The sequence below is a fragment of the Hypanus sabinus genome, chromosome 31, assembly GCF_030144855.1.
Source record: "Hypanus sabinus isolate sHypSab1 chromosome 31, sHypSab1.hap1, whole genome shotgun sequence".
Classification (NCBI taxonomy): Eukaryota; Metazoa; Chordata; class Chondrichthyes; order Myliobatiformes; family Dasyatidae; genus Hypanus; species Hypanus sabinus.
The window spans coordinates 36,003,303-36,020,466 of NC_082736.1; the positions used below are offsets into that span (position 1 = coordinate 36,003,303).

The window sequence follows — 17,164 nt, forward strand, 5'->3', positions numbered from 1 at the left end:
TAATCTAAGTTTGATGACCGCAGGGTGAATTCTATCACTTTGTTCTCAATGGCTCCTTTAAATTCTTCTTCTGTCATTTGACACCTTCCTTTCCAATCCTGAAGAAGGATCTCTGCCCAACACATTGACAGTTTATTCATTTCCACAGATGCTGCCTGACCTGCTGAGTTCCTCCAGCATTTTGTGTGTGTTGCTCTGGATTTCCAGCATCTGCAGAATCCCCTGTGTTTCCAATTCCTTTACCCTGTGCTCCCTAGAACATGATTTCACAGTAACAGTGGTCATCAAACTTAGATTAACAGCTTAGAATGATTCATTAAATCTTGTTATCAGCATGTTAAACATTACCGGACATCACATACAAAAGACTGCGTGCGGGTTTAGGCATCAATTTCCAGCAGAGTCTGCCTCAGTACATCTGGTCTGCCCTTCTGCTGCACAGACATGGCTTTTGGGGACCTCTTGGAGATGGTTGGAGACCTGGGGAAGTTCCAAGCCATCCACATTGCCCTACTGTCATTTCCGGCCATGTTCACAGCCTGTCACAATCTGCTCCAGAACTTCGTGGCTGCTGTTCCCGACCACCGGTGCAGGGTGCAGCTGGGAGATGAGGGCTTGAGGTACCTCAACGTGACGGAGGAGCCACTGAGGGAGGAGTTTCTCCGGGTGTTCCTGCCCCTGGACGAGGAAGGGAGGCCGGACAAGTGCCGCATGTACACCTCCCCACAGTGGCATCTCCTGGGCACCAACGAGACACAGGGCAACGGGAGCCAACCTGACACACAGGCGTGCACCGATGGGTGGGTGTACGACCGCTCCCAGTTCACGTCGACGATCGTGACAGAGGTACGTCTGGAAATGCCCCCCTCACTTCTAGGAGATGGTGTACTGAAGGGGGTGGCTCAACGGAATTAACAGAATGCGCGGTGACACAATGCTTTACAGCGCCAGAGACCCGGGTTCAATTCCCGCCATAGTCTGTGAGGAGTTTGTCCGTTCTCCCCGTGACCGCGTGGGTTTCCTGCCGCAATGCAAAGACGTGTGGGTTAGTAGGGTAATTGTCACACGGGTGTAATTGGGCAGCACAGGGTCCGTGTCCTCAGTGACGGTCGGTTCTGCCCTTGTTTCGGCAGTGGGACCTCGTGTGTGATCGGAAGTCTCTGAAGCGGATGGTGCAGTCGATCTACATGGCCGGACTGCTGATCGGAGCCTGTGTCCTGGGCAGACTGTCCGACAAGTAAGTTCAAAGTTCCAAGTCTATTTATTATCAAAATATGGATGCCACAAACAATGGTGAGATTCGTCTTCTTGCTGGGAGCCACAGAACACAAGAAGCACACTAGAATCCACGTTAAAACCCCACAGCACAGCGACAGTCACACATCCAAATCACTCAAAGGGCAACGTGGAGACGGTTTGATCTCTGGATAAACTCAGTGGGGCAAACAGCATCTGGGGGGGAGGGGAAGCAGCTGCTGAATGAGAGTGTTTAAGCTGCTGTGTGGTCTAACCAGAGTTTTATCGAGCTGAAACATTACCTTGAGACTCTTGAACTCAATCCCCTGACTGATGAACACAACACACCAAAAGCCTTCTTAACCACCATATGAACATGTGTGGAAACTTTGAGGAAACTAGACGTGGGGGAAATGGCTAATACTGGAGGTTACGCTTTTAGGGTGATTAGTGGAAAGTATAGGGGGATATAGAAAGCTTAGCAACACCCACCCCTCCCCAGCATCGATCAGGGTCACTTGGAGCCCTGAAAACAGTGGTGGATGGTCATACGAGCAGCTCATGCCTCAGAAGTCCTGGTTATGCGACTACTGACTATCTGAAGAGTATGGGTAACGGCTGGGGTCACCCGTCTTGTGAAGGCACCGCCAAGGAGAAGACAGTGGCAAACCACTCCTACAGAAAAATTTGCCAAGAACAATGATGGGAAAGGTCATGACGGCCCACTTCACACGGCACGGCACAAAATGACGGTGATGATAGGCAGGGCGGTGAATGTCTGAGGTAAGATTTTTTACACCAAATGGAGGGTATACACAGCCTGTACAGGGAGATACATTCAGGAAGTTTCAGAAACTCTTTGATAGGGACATGGATGATAGAAAATCTGGAGGGCTATGTGGGAGGGAAGGGTTAGACTGATCTTGGACTGGGTTGAGGGTCAGTACAACAGGATGGGCCGATGGGTCTGTACTGTGCTGTAATGTTCTGTTTTCTATGACAGTTCTGGAACCGTTCAGACTCCCGGATAGTATCAGTCGAACATCACACAGTCATTCAGACATTAACCACATCACCAGGACCAGACAGCCACTTACCAACGCTCTCCTGTCACGTCAGCGTGGGCTCCTGGTCTCCGGTGTTTACCCAATGCTTCTCGCCCGTCAGGTTTGGCCGTCGGACCCTGCTGCAATGGTCGTACTTGCTGCTCGCCGTGTCGGGGACGTGTGCAGCGTTCTCCTCCTCCTTCCCGCTCTTCTGCTTCTGGAGATTTCTGTCGGGGGTCAGTTTGTCAGGCGTCATCATGAACAGCGTATCTCTCAGTGAGTAAACAGTCGCCTCGGAATAGAAGGATATTCCCTTAAGAACAGAGATGAGCAGGGATTTCTTCAGCCAGAGGGTGGTGAATCTGTGGAATTCATTGAAAATACAACATTAGCGTTCACTTCCAGAGGGCTAGAACATAAAAGGAAGGTTAAAATCCTGAGAATTTATAAAGCATTGGTCAGACCGCACTTGGAGTGTTGCAAGAATTTGGGACCTTAACTAAGATAAGATGTGCTGAAATTGGAGAGGTTCCAGATGATGTACAGGAGAATGATTCCAGGAATGAAAGGGTTAATGCATGAGGGGTGTTTGGTGCCTTTGGGCCTGTAATCACTTGAGGTTAGAAGAATGGGGGGATCTCACTGAATCCGATCGGATATCGAAAGGCCGAGATAGAGTGGACATGAAGAGGATGTTCCCAATAGTGTGAGAGTCTCGGACCAGAGGGAACTGCCTCAGAACAGAGGGACATCCCTTTAAAACAGAGATAAGGAGGAATTTCTTTAGGAGAGGGTGGAGAATCTGTGGAATTCCTTATCACAGTAAGATGTGCGTGCCAAGTTGTTGGGTTATTTAAAGCAGAGTATGATAGGTTTTTCATTAAACAGGGGATTAAAGGTTACGGCGAGAAGTTGGGAGACTGGGATGGAGGGAAAAATCAGCCTTCACTGAATGGTGGAACAGACTTGATGGGCCAAATGGTCTCATTTAGTGGTTTAATGATTCAAGTATGTATACAGTGTACAGCCTGAAATTCTTAGTCTTCACAGACACCCATGAAACAGAGAGAAAACTTCCAAAGAATGAATGACAGGGAAAAGTTAGAACAACAAAGCTCGCCCCTCCCCCCTCCCAGGCATTATCAGCAGCAAGAGCATCAACCCTTCCGCCTCCTTCTCCCCGTTTGCTCCAACGAAAGCATCAACCCCCTCCCACCATCAGTGACCATAAACTTCCATCCATCCCAACACTTTGAAATCTCAGGCAGGCTCCCTGTCACTCGCGAAGGAGGGAGATATGGCCCCTACCACAGTGAGATGACAGACCAACAGCTCTCTATTTCCCTCTGTATTACAATCTGCTGCGTCTCTTGTCCGAGCTCCCGACTCAAGGAGCAGCCATCCCTCACTCAGAATCAAGATGGAGACAGTGCTTGCTTGCGTGCAGAGGCTTTCTTTCAACATAGCGTGCACCACTTCCTGGCTGTCTCGATATTTCGATCTCCTGCAATGCTTCAGTCAGCGAGAGCAGCGAGGAAACGGGTCCACGGGGCCGCACCCGAGAGACGCACGTTTTTCAGGAGGAAGCGCCAGGCTGCAAGGTGTCGCCCCAGTCCGCAAACACCGCTGGCGCCATCTCCTCCCACAACCTGATATAACCAATGGTCTAATGACTCACTCACAGGGATGGGACCCTCTGTAACGTAGAGGGGTTTGAAGAAATTTCTCCCTCTCAACCTTCATGACTGACCAGCCACTTCCAGTGATATCACGCTGTTCTTCAATTCCCACAGAAATCAATCAGTCTCTGCTTTGAGCGTCCCGTCACCGATAACTAGACTCTGTAAACTCTCTCGTTCCTCGATCAGACTTTCTTTACCCATGCACAAGGAGAACAGCCCCGGTCCCTGTCACCAAAGTGTTGTCGCGTCAGAACAGAAAATGCCATTGTTATGCAGAATTGACTCGCGGTCACGGATACAGACCGTTTGGTAAACTGCGTATAGTCAGGTTCCTTCCTTGCAAGATCAATTGCCGTTGTGGTTTTAAAGTCAATAGAAACTACAAGCTGACCGATGATAACCTGAAGTTTGTAAATCAATTGTGCCTTCCTTGGTGTGTGTGTTTCACACCCTAATCTCATCTCCTGTGAAATGTCTCCAGTCCCCTGCTATGCACAGGGAAGCGATGCTCTGCAAGACCTTTCTTTCCCGGGATCTCTGCACTCCATCCTTGCCTGGATATTATGTTAACTCTTGCCTTACCATAGCTCCCTCAGGATTATGGCCAGTGTAGATGGGCAACAGCCATAACACTCTCAACCGGCACTTTTGACCCTGACATTCTTAAAATTAGGGTGGAGGGGTGCAGATACATCTCTGCCAAAGGAGGTGTTCCTTCCACCAGCCTGTAGGTCACCCTTGGGCAAGGTGTGGCACCTACTTTACCCCCCCCCCCCCCCGATCAGGGTCACGTGAAGCCATGGGGCAGGTGGTGGGTGGTCGTATGAGCAGGTGGTTCAGATCACAGGTCCTGGTTATGCGACCACTGACGCCAGGCAGATTATCTCTGCAGAGTATTGATAGGAGAGGAGGGTGGAGTGAGACGTAAAGGGGAGGGGGGTTGAGGATGGCAGGTGTCGACGGTGTGGGGAGCAGAGATGGGCCGGTAGAGAGTCCGCCCTCTCTACCGTCGGAGGGGAATCGCGGAGGTGGGGGAAGAGGCTCGGACTTTGATTTATTTGCTGTCTCTCCCCACTTTCCACTTAGAGGTTGAATGGACACCGACCAGATTTCGACCTCCTGTTGCCATGTGTGGTTCCTTCTGTTACACGTTTGGTCAGGTCTTACTGCCCGGGATCGCCTACGGCATCAAAGATTGGTGTTGGATACAGCTCTCGGTCTCCGTCCCATTCTTTGTCTTCTTCCTTTATTCCTGGTAAAGTCCAATGCCACTCGTCTCTTGATTACTCGAATCAAAAGTCACCACTGTGAGTCTGCCATATTTATTCCCTTTAGAGCTACGACACGGTAACAGCCCCTTCCGGGCCAATGGGACACGAAGCCCAATTATATGCATGTCACAAATTCACCTACTAACTTGGGAGGAAACCATATCATCCGGATGAAACCCATGTGCCACGGGGAGAATGGCACGTACAAATCCTTACGGACAACGGCGGGAATTGAACCCCGGGTCGCTGGGAGCTAACCACTACTATCTCAGTCCGCTGGGAGCTGGGACACAGGGAGAGTTTCAGGGGCAATAATGAAAATGGTCAATTAAACAAGGAACAGTAACATCAGGGCTTTATCAGTCCACAGTGAGATTCCACAGAACCGCTGATAATCAAAAATCCTGTCTCATTGTGTTCAATTTAAATACCAGAGCCCAATTTCCCACACTCTCCTTAAATACCGGGACCCCATTTCCCACCTTCTGAGTGAAGAAATTCTCCTTAAATATATCACCTTTCACCCTTAACCCACGATCTCTGGTTGTAGTCCCACCCAACCTCAGTGGAAAAAGCCTGCTTGCATTTAACCTATCAATGCCCCTCATAATTTTGCATAGCATCCTCTATGAGATCTCCCCGCATTCTCCTACGCTCCAGGGAATAAAGTCCTAACCCCCTCAGTCTTCCCCTATAACTCAAGTCCTGCGTTCTTTCAATCAACCTGCAATGAGTTATCACCCTTGCTGTCACAGGTGGCTCTCGGAGTCGGCCCGATGGCTCATCGTGAACGGCAAGGAACACGTTGCTCTGAAGCAGCTGAAGAGGGCGGCGAAGGTGAATGGCCGGGAGGCAGAAGGGGAGAGGCTCACTGTTGAAGTAAGCACCATTCCCGGAAACGGATCCTACTGGCGTGCCCGATCTGGCCTCCATGGCACCTTAACTCTGGCACACAGCCGGTGTTTGATGGCGGGGTAGTGCAGCGGTTTGTCCAACGATTTACAGAGACGGTGATTCGGGTTTGATTCACGCCGCTGTCTGTAAAGAGTTCTCCCTGTAACTCTGTGCACTTCCTCCGGGAGCTCCAGTTTCCTCCCACATCCCAACGACGTACAGGTGTATTGTGGGTCGGTTAATGTTGGCGCCGGTTCCGTGAACGGCGCCATTTGCGTCAATGACCAAATCCAATGACCAATGAGCAATCAAAGCGAGTGTCACCACGCTTCCTGTGCTAACATAACATGCCCACAACTCACTAACCCTAAGCCACACTGCTCTGGAATGTGTGAGGAAACCGGAGCACCCGGAGGAAACTCCGTCCATAGCTGCTGCCTGACCTGCAGATTTCCTCCAGCATTTTGTGTACAGCGATGACTACGTTTGCATTTTTCATTCTGACCGACACCATGTGTTCCACAGATTCTGAAGGCGAGTGTGGAGAATGACCAGCTCACTGCCAAGAAGCAGAGTGTGTTGGATCTGTTCCGGACACCAGTGATGCGACGGATCACCTGTTGTATGATGGTGGTTTGGTGAGTGAGCTTCTTTATCCTTGGACCTGGACAGTGACCACAAACACAAGGGATTCAGTAAACGCTGGAAATCCAGAGCAACACACACACAAAATGCTGGAGCAGTTCAGCAGGTCAGACAGCAGCTATGGAGTGGAATAAACATTCTGCGCTTCAGGCCGAGGCAGTTCATCAGGACTGGAAAGGACGCAGGAAGAAGACAGAATAAGATGTAGGGGTGTGGAAACTGTAAGAAGCTGGGTGGTGATTGGTGGAAGAGTTAAAGGGCTGAAGAAGAAGGAATCTGATAGGAGTGGAGAGTCAGCCATGGGAGAAAGAGAAGGAGGAGAGGTGATGGGTAGGTGAGGAGAAGACAAGGGTTGAGAGAGGAACCAGAATGAGGAATGGAAAAAGACAGATGGTGCGAGGGGAAGAAGTTATCTTAAAATTGAGAAATCTATGTTTATGCTGTCAGGTTGGAGGCTACCTATATATATAGAGTATACCTATATATAGAGAGTATACCATAGTATATAGTCAAAATACTACATAGACATCCACAGCATAGTAAATTTTAAATTGTCCCATTCACGGCTAAAGACTTAATCACTGTGGAGAATTTCTTACTCTTGTGGGATAACGTCTTTCCTCACAAGGGGGAAGAGAGTCATTCTGGTTCAGTGTCAGTGCTGACGTTGCTCGCAGTGCCTTCTTTAGACGATGGACAAACCTTTCTGCCAAGACATTTGTAGCTGGGAGGTACGGTACAGATGTAACATGTCTTACCAGGAAGGACTGAAACCGTTCTGAACCAATCTGTGGTCCGTTGTCACTAAGTGTTCTGGAGAAGGGGCTTCTCAACACATCAGTGTGTGAGGCTGTTGGGAACACTTCAGGCCACTCTGTAGCTGCATCCACTCCTCCCCAGAAATTTGTTCCTAAGAATGCTCTGGCAAAATCCACATGAATCCTCTGTCAGGGCAATGCAGGCCTTTCCCAGGGACGGGGAGGTGAGCTCTTGGCATCGTCTAGACATGTTGGCATCCTGAACAGCGCACGGCAAGCTGTTCGATCTGGTGATCTGTCCCAGGCCACCGGACAAAGCTTCAAGCCAATCCTCCATTTTGACCACACCTAGATGACTGGCATGTAGCTCCATTCAGACTTCAGCTTGCATGGTACAAGTCTCTGTCCCCACACAAGGCAACACACAGCAAGAGCAAGTTCATCCTGGCTCTGGTAATTACAGGGGATCTGGAATTTCTGTTACACATTCCAGCCATTGTGGATACCCTGGGACAGGAGACAGTGGGGGTCTTTTCTGCTTCCCCTTTGAACCGTCTCTGCCGTAATAGGGAGACTTCCAATTCGCATGAGGGAGAATATGTCATGAGGAGTGTCCGCTTTTGTAAATGTTTCAGGTATTTCCTTTTCCGAGGGTAAACGGGACAATCCGTCAGCATTTCCATGGTTAGTTGTCCTTGTGAATTTGATCTTGCCCTTTAAGAAACAGAGCCCATCTCTGCATTTGTGCTGCTGTTGTTACTGGGACACCCTTCTGTGGGTTGAAAATGGACACCGGTGGTCGATGATCAGTAACGAGGATAAACTGTCTCCCATACAAGTACTGGTTGAAATGTTTTACATCCCAAACCAGGCTCAAGGCCTCTCTGTCAATCTGGGTGTAATTTTTCTCTTTATCGGTACACTGTAATGATTTGATCAGTATGGACAGTATGCAAGACAGGCTTTTCACTGGCTCTCCGTAACAAGTTTCAAACACACATGCATACAAAGTGAAGCTGTGCCAGAGCTATGCTCTGTCCACACTCCTACACGGGTCAGAATGCTGGCCCACAACAGAGAACGACCCCGCCAAGCTGTCGTCATTCCACACCACGAGCCTCCGGAAGACCCTCCGTATTTTCTGGCCAAGAAAGATCTCCAAACAAGAGGACATGGCCACCATCATCATGGGGAAACGTTGGAGGTGGATTGGGCACGTGATGAGACGAGAGGCCACCTCCACCACCAACACAGCACTTCACTGGAGCCTCAAACGGTGGAAGGTATGTGTGAGGCTAAAGACAACTTGGCTCCATACTGTCGAGGCAGAAAAGAGGACCCCGAACCACACCAGGGGCACAATAGAGAAGATGGCCAAAGATGGACAGAGGTGGAAGTTCTTCATTGCTGACCTAAACCCCAGAAGCATAACTGCCAGTAACTATTACTACGATGCACTCACACACTCTCTCTCATACACACATGCACGCGCACACATACACACACACTTACACATTCAGAGGCACACATACTCATACGCACACGCTCACACACACTCAAGCACGCACACATGCACACAAGTTCACACGCGCAAACATTCCCAATACACACAGTCGTATACACTTGCACACACTAAAGTACACACACTCGCATGCACACTCACATCCCTGAGCTCTGTGCAATGATTTGCTGGACTTTCTGATCATTGCTGATCTCCTCCAGTTTTATCCGCATCTCACCCATTGTGCATATTCTATACCGATATTCCCTCTGCCTTTCCTTGTACAGGAGGGAGGCTCTCAGCGTGGGTCCCCATCCTCATTTCTCCTGACTTTAAATAATTATCACCTTCCCGCTGAAGAATTTTGATGGTCTTTGTATCTCCGTTTCTCACGCTCTACTCATTTTCCTCAGTACCCGTGCCTCAGTGTGTGTCGGTTCAGAAAGATGAAACATTTCCATTGCCTTATTAGATGCATCAGTACAGTGAGACACCAGTGTCCTCAACCATCTACTTGAGCCCTCTGGTCCTAAATTGGCCCACTCTAATGCTGTTCCATAAACCCCCTGGAACACAGTCATAACGGAATACAAATGCAGTGGATGTTCATGTCTCCTCCGGTAACATCTGGCCAGCACATCTACGGGTTTCTACTTCCTTTTGGAGGCTTCTGTGTTCCCTTCTAACATATCTCGCTCAGCTTCAGCTTTCTGCCGACATCCGTTTTCTGTTTCTGGTCTGCGTCGTTCTGCCTTGGCATTCTGTCGTAATTCTATCAAATCCACAATTAAACAGGCAACTGCAGTTGTTTTGTGTAATTGTTTGAACTTCCTGCCCGACAGCTTCTCTTGGGCAATTTTCCACAGGACATGCCCAGCAGTTTTCCCTTCACAGCCAGAATGACCAGTTAACTCCTCATATTACGGTCACCTCCCCAACTTCTTTTTTCTATCATCCATGTGTCTGTCTAAGAGTTTCTTAAATGCTGCTAATGTACCTGTCTCTACCACTACCTCTGGCAGGGTGTTCCACACACCCACCACTCTGTGTGAAAACCTACCTCTGACTTTAATCCAACTTCTCTGCTCCCTTTACACCCGCCACTGCGCTGCCGCACACAGCTCCAACCTGCTGATCAAACTCGCATTGATGGGCCTCATTTCTAGCGATTACAAGTCAGCCACCAGAGGAGAGGTTGGCACCCTGACACAGTTGTGCCAAGATAACAATCTATCCCTCGATGTCCAAAAAAATAAAAGAGCTGATTGTGGATGACAGGAGGAACAGAGGCAGGCTCGCCCCAGTCAACGTCAATGGGACTGCAGCTGAGAGGGTGAGTGGTTTCAAGAAGGTTCCACCTGGACTGTACACACTGGCTCTGTGGCAGAAAAAATCACAACAGTGTCTCTTCCACCTCAGATGACTAAAGAAGTTCAGCATGAGCCTCCAAATCCTCAAGAGGTTCCACAGGGGCACCACTGAGAGCATCCTGACTGGCTGCACCACAGCCTGGAGCCGGAACTGGACAAACCGCGATCGCTCGGCACAGCAGAGTGGTACGGATAGCCCAGCACATCTGTGGATGTGAACGTCCCTCTATAGAACCATAGAACACTTCAGCCCTCCATGTTGTGCCGACCCATATAATCTTAAAGTACTAAACCCACATTACCCCATACCCCATATTTTTCTTTCATCCATGTGCCTGTTCAAGAGGCTCTTAAATACCCCTGATGTTTTAGCCTCCACCACCATCCCTGGAAAGTCATTCCAGGCACTCAACAACCCTCTGTGTAAAAAACTTACCCCTGATGTCTCCCCTAAACTTCCCTCCCTTAATTTTGTACATATGCCCTCTGGAGTTTGCTATTGGTGCCCTGGGAAACAGGTACTGACTATCCACCCTATCTATGCCTCTCATAATCTTGTAGACCTCTATCAAGTCCCCTCTCATTCTTCTATGCTCCAAAGAGAAAAGTCCCAGCTCTGCTAACCTTGCTTCACATGACTTGTTCTCCAGACCAGGCAACATCCTGGTCAATCTCCTCTGCACCCTCTCCATAGCTTCCTTCCTATAATGAGGTGACTATAATTGAACACAATACTCTAAGTGCGGTCACACCAGAGATTTGTAGAGTTGCAACATGACCTCTCTACTCTTGAACTCAGTCCCCCTGTTAATAAAGCCGAGCATCCCATAGGCTTTCTTAACTACCCTATCATCCACACTGACACTCACCAGGTGCCAGTCAATATGAGGGAAGTAGAAATCACCCATAACTACTACCCTGTATTTCCTGCACCATTCTAAAATCCGCCTGCTTATCTGCTCCTTGGTGTCCCAAGGGCTATTTGGGGGCCTGTAAACTACTCCCAGCACAGTGATTGATCCCTTCCTATTTCTGACTTCCACCCAGACTGACTCCGTCCTCCCTTTCTATAGCCACGATACTATCCATTGAGGACATTTATAACAGCAGGTACATAAAGAAGGCCTGAAGGATCATCGGGGACACCAGTTACCCAACCATAAGCTGTTTCAGCTGCTTCCTTCTGGCAAGTGTATTGCAGGATTAAAGCCGGGACCAACAGGTTACAGGACAGCTTCTTCCTACAAGCCTTTAGACTTATAAAATCACATGTACGTATATCGCGATAGAGCCAGAACACAAAGATTTTTACTGCCTCATGTTGTGGGATGGATGTAAGATTTTAAGTAAATTCTAAATTCCAATCACATTAAAATCCCGCCCCCTCGTATTACCCATCCCCACCCAAGGAAAAATTCTCTGGCTGTCCACTTGACCTGTGCCTCTTATCATCTTGAACACATTTATCAAACCACCTCTCATCCTAAAGAGAAAAGCCTGAGTTCACATCCTCACAAGACCCCCTCGCGAATCCAGGCAGCATCCTGGTAACTTTCCACTCCGCACATTTTGTGTTTTGTTTTTGTGCGAACAGGTTTTCAACGAGCTTCGCCTATTATGGGCTGTCGATCGACCTGCAAGGGTTCGGAGTCGACATCTACCTCATCCAGCTCATCTTTGGAGCCGTTGATTTTCCGGCAAAGATCACGGCCTTCCTGACGCTGAGCCTGATCGGGAGAAGAATCACACAGGGCACCTCACTTATCCTGGCCGGGTCCGTAGTGCTGGCAATCGCCGTTCTTCCAAAAGGTAGGAGTTCGCCAGTGGAGTCCTAAAGCCCTGGGATCTGTCAACAGAGTCCTGTGGCAATCCAGATGCAGACGGCTCTACTGGTAACTGAATGTTTCCTTATCAATCCCCATTGAAGGGAAATTTTCAGCCAAGATGGCGCCAAGCTCCAGTCTCCAGCGAGATTGTGGTTCTGAATTAGTTGTTTTTTTTTTACTTTTGTAGGGATGGTTTTGATCTGTAGTGATCAAACCATCTTTGGAATCAAACAACCTTGCCCGGTGCGTCAGGGACGGGTGTGTCTTCTCCTGTGCCACGACCACCCATCCCTGGCTATCCTCCCCTGCCACCTGTCCCACACCCCTCCCGTGGCACGCCACCCTCACCATTCCTAGCATCCTTTGCTCCCGCCAGGCTCACAGACTTGATAACCACTCCACATTGACAAATACAGTACAGGACTGTGCAAAAGTCTTTTGCACAGTACTGTACGTGCAACTATTTAATATGTCTCCTAGAGGTTACATTTGTATGATTCTGGAAGGGTCTGGAAGCTTCTCCTGGTGTTGTGTAATTTGAATATGGGGTTTCTGATTGGCTGACCTATCTGCAAATCAGCATGAAATATTTCTGTTCGATGCGTACGAAAAACCGACCATGAGGCAGCGGCATCTTCTTTTTCTTTCTTTTGCCTCTCCCTCTGGACCTCCACCACACTCCATTTTCAGCTCTCTTTGTTCTATCAACACTTAACAGAACAGTCACGAAGCAACACGTTTTGTGTCTTATTCCTGACTTCTGTAAGAACCCTGGATTAAAAAACATCAGAGTCCACAGGAGGTTCGTAAGGATGATGCTGGAAATGAAGGGGTTAACAAACGAGGTTTGGCAGCTTTGGGCCTGTACTCACTGGAATTTAAAAGAATGCAAAGGGATTTTATTGAACCCTACCGAATGTTGAAAGGACTAAATAGGGCGGATGTGGAGTGAATGTTTCCTATGGTAGGAGTGTCCAGAACTAGAGGGCATGGCCTCAAAATTGAGGGGTGACCTTTTAGAACAGAGGTAAGGTGGAATTGCTTTTAGCCAGGGAGCAGTAAACCTGAGGAATGCTGTGCCACAGACTGCAGTGAAGGCCATGTCCATGGGTATATTTAAGACTGAAGTTGATAGTTTCCTAATCGGTCAGGGGATCAAAGGAAATGGTGTTTGGGGTTAAGTGGGATCCGGGATCAGCTATGATGAAATAACAGAGAGAGATTTGATGGGCTGAATAGCCTAATTCTGATCCTATTTCTTATGGTCTTACATTGACTGCTTCTCTGACTGTTTTAAGCGTTTCGGTGCCTTAAGTGAGGCTCCTCTGGTTTGCAAGGTGAGTAACTGCCCGCTGCCTCTCTTTCAGAGCTGCAGACTGTCCGGACTTCGCTCGCTGCCTTTGGTAAGGGATGTCTCTCAGCTGCCTTCACCTGCTGCTTCCTTTATGCCAATGAACTTTATCCAACGGTGGTCCGGTGAGTACCCCGGACACCCTGCGGTCTACCCGGGTCTGGAACTGAACTCACATCCCGGATGGGGTGGGTCCCCGACGACCATCCAGAGGGCTAGACTCAAACATAATTTTCATTTAGAGATACAGGCCCTTCCAGCCCAACGAGCCCTTGCCGACCAGTGACACACACGTCACCAACTGACCTACTAGCCCGTAGGTCTTCAGAATGTGGGAGGAAACTGCAGCACCAGAGAGAAACCATGTGGCTAGCAGGGGAGCGGACAAACTCCTTACAGACTGTGGACATTGTGAAGTCTGTTGTCTAGTAGTGGCAGGACAGTGCATCACAGAAATGACTGTAACTTACAAAGCTCCTAAGACAGTTTTCCTCCTTTTCCCTTTAGAGCAGGGGTTCCCAATCTGGGGTCCATGGACCCATTGCTTAATGATATTGGTGCACAGCATGGACGAGGTTGAGAAGCCCAGCTTCAGTAGGACATGGGCCAAATCAGGGAAATAGGACAAAGTCAGATGGAAAACTTGGAGTGCATGTCCAAGAGGGGCCGAAGGACCTGCCTCTCTATGCAGGTCGCCATGTACCACAGAGCTCCTGCCTTAAGATCTGCCATAACTGATAATTCATTCTGTTTCTCTGTCCCCGCTCCAACAGGCAGACGGGAATTGGGCTCATAGGTACCATGGCCCGGTTGGGCGCAATGGTGGCGCCCATTGTAAGAATGACTGGCGATTACATCCCCTTTTTGCCATCTCTGATATATGGCGGAGCGACTGTAATCACAGGATTAACTGCCTTCTTGCTTCTGGAGACACGGAACATGCCGTTACCGGAAACGATCGACGATGTAGAGAACAGGTTTGTATCTGTCGCGTGCTGACTGGGGTTCCCAAAACACCAAGGCCAACAGAAATGGTGCATTTCTGTGTCTCTGCTGGGTGGGAGAGATGTGATGGAGCCGGAGAGGGTACAAGAGAGATTCACCAAGATATTCCCTGTGGTGCAGAGGTTTGGTATGACGAGAGACTAGAGCGGGTGCAGAGGAGATTCAGCAAGATATTCCCTGTAGTGGAGAGGATTGGTATGACGAGAGACCAGAGAGGGTGCAGAGGAGATTCAGCAAGATATTCCCTCGGATGGAGAGGTTCGGTTATGAGGTGAGAACAGTTGGGTGGAGGGGAGTCTTTACATCCAAAGTACAAACAAGAGCAAAATAGTGAGGTAGTGTTCATGAGTTCTACGTCCACTCTGAAATTGGATGGCAGAGGGGAAGAAGCTGTTCCTAAAACGTACAGTGTGTGCCTTCAGACTCTGTACCTCCTCTCTGATGGTAACAATGAGAAGAGGGCATGTCCCGGGAGATGAGGGACCTTCATGATGGATGGGAGATGTGACAGTTGTAATCAGCAGGGTATTTTTTCTGTTTAGCAAGAAGAGCTCTAAAAGGGTCAGCAAATTACGGAATGAAGATGTCCCACTGCAGGACGCTCAAGCATCGCTCATGAAACAGACGGTTTAAGCACATCCGATGCCCTGTCCAGACCCGCCGCACCCTGTGGCCACTTGAAGACAGGTCGGCCATGATGGTATTGACAGGACAGGCTGGATGGACCGAATGGACAGTTCCTCCTTCAGTTTCTGGTGTTGTGATGTGGATGTGCACAGTGACTCTCTCACAAAACAATCAATAAAGTGAACTGAAGCTCCAATTTCTCTGAAGTGACATTGAATTTCAGATTTTCATAATGATGACGGAAATGTAAAAAGGCGGAGAGGACTAACTTTGGTTTCAATTCCAGACCAGATTCAGGTCAGATCATATTCGCACACAAAATGATGGATGAAATCTGCAGGTCGGACAGCATCTATGAAGGAGAATGAACAGTCAATGTTTCAGGCTGAGAGTCCTGAAGAAGAGCCTTGGCCAAAAATATTGACTCTTTATTCCTCTCCAAATGCTGAGTTCCTCCAGTATTCTGTGTGTGTTACTTAGGATTTCCAGCACCTGCAGAATCTCTTGTGTTTGCGTAGGGTGGCACGGTAACTTGGTGGTTGGCACAACACTTTACAGTACAGGTGACCCGGAACAATTCCAAACGCCGTCTGTAAGTTTGCAAGCACTCTCCGTAATCGTGTGGGTTTCCTCCCGGTGCTCTGGTTTCCTCCCACAGTCTGAAGGGTTAACGTTCGGTAGGTTAATTGATCATTGGTAAATTGCCCCATGATTAGGCTAGGGTGAAATTGGACAAAGGACAGGAGGAGCCGACTCCACCCTGTATAAATGATGGTGAGGTGGTGTCCATGGGTTCATAGTCTGTTTGGAAATCTGATAGCAGAGGGGAAGAAGCTGCTTCTAAAGTGTTGATTGGGGAAGTGGTGGGGGTGGGGGTTCAGGATCCTGTACCTCATCCCTGATGGTAGCACAGGGAAGAAAGCATGCTCACGATGATGAGGTTCTTGATGCCGTCTTCTTGGGGCACTGTGTCTTGAAGATGGACTCGATGGTGGGGAGGTTTGTGTCTGTGATGACGCAGGTCCGTCAGCATCAATGGAGAGGAATAAATGGTTGAAGGGTCTCAGACCAAAACATCTACAGTTTATTTCTCCCTTTCCTTCCCGGTCCTGATGAAGGGTCTCAGCCCTCAATGACAGTTCCCATAGATGCTGAGTCTCTCCAGCATTTTGTGTGTGTTTCTCTGGATTTCCAGATTCCATCTGTCGATTCTCTTGTGTTCAGATTCAGGTTTATTAATTTGTACATCGAAACATCCAGTGAAATGCGGCGTTTACATTAACGGCCGACACAAGGATGTGGCGAGGGCAGCTCGTGAGTTTCGCCACGCTTTCCGGCGCCACCGTGCTCAGCGAGACACCGCAAATCAGAACACAATAAGCAATAAAACAAGGGCAAAACAAACCCCGTTCCTCCGTCACACCCACCCACACATGGCCCTCCGACCCCAGGGCCTGGGGTTTTCATCTCTGTGAGTTTGAACAAGGATTAACTTCTCTGTTAATAGCAGACACTGTGATCTGAGTGGCTTTGAAGTGGGAGGGTCAAAGTTCATCTTTCGCTCCCTGTTGACTCAGTGACCCTCAAGAATGGCACCAGCTGTCATGCCCCAGTTGATCGGAGCAATTCCAAAAACTATGTCCTCATACATACCACTCTCAGATGGGGGATGAGATGCTTTTCCCACCTGTCAGTTCCACCTTCACTGGAGGCCATTCTGCTTCGGCTTAGTGCTAGCTCCCTACTGGAGCAATCCCATTGGTCCTATCCCCCCGTCCTTCCCTGAAGCATTCTCTCTCGTGTCCCCTCCCCTGACCACTGATTCTTTTGCTGTCCTTCTACATTCAGGGTAACTTTCCATCAGGTCCATAAGACGAAGGAGCAGAAGTGGGCCATTCAGCCCATCATGTCTGCTCCATCCCATCATGGCTGATATAGCATTCCAATCTCCT

At 49.0% G+C, this 17,164-nt stretch overlaps 1 protein-coding gene across 1 annotated transcript; it reads left to right on the forward strand.

Moving 5' to 3' along the window:
- The first annotated feature begins 298 nt into the window (after nt 1–298).
- LOC132384090 (solute carrier family 22 member 6-A-like) lies at nt 299–15,408 on the forward strand. Its single transcript, XM_059955424.1, has 10 exons — nt 299–846; nt 1,134–1,237; nt 2,404–2,558; nt 5,051–5,219; nt 5,991–6,114; nt 6,655–6,767; nt 11,998–12,212; nt 13,597–13,705; nt 14,354–14,557; nt 15,128–15,408. The coding sequence occupies exons 1-10, from the start codon at nt 445–447 to the stop codon at nt 15,216–15,218; spliced, it is 1,686 nt and encodes a 561-aa protein (XP_059811407.1). The 5' UTR covers nt 299–444; the 3' UTR covers nt 15,219–15,408.
- The last annotated feature ends 1,756 nt before the right edge of the window (nt 15,409–17,164 follow it).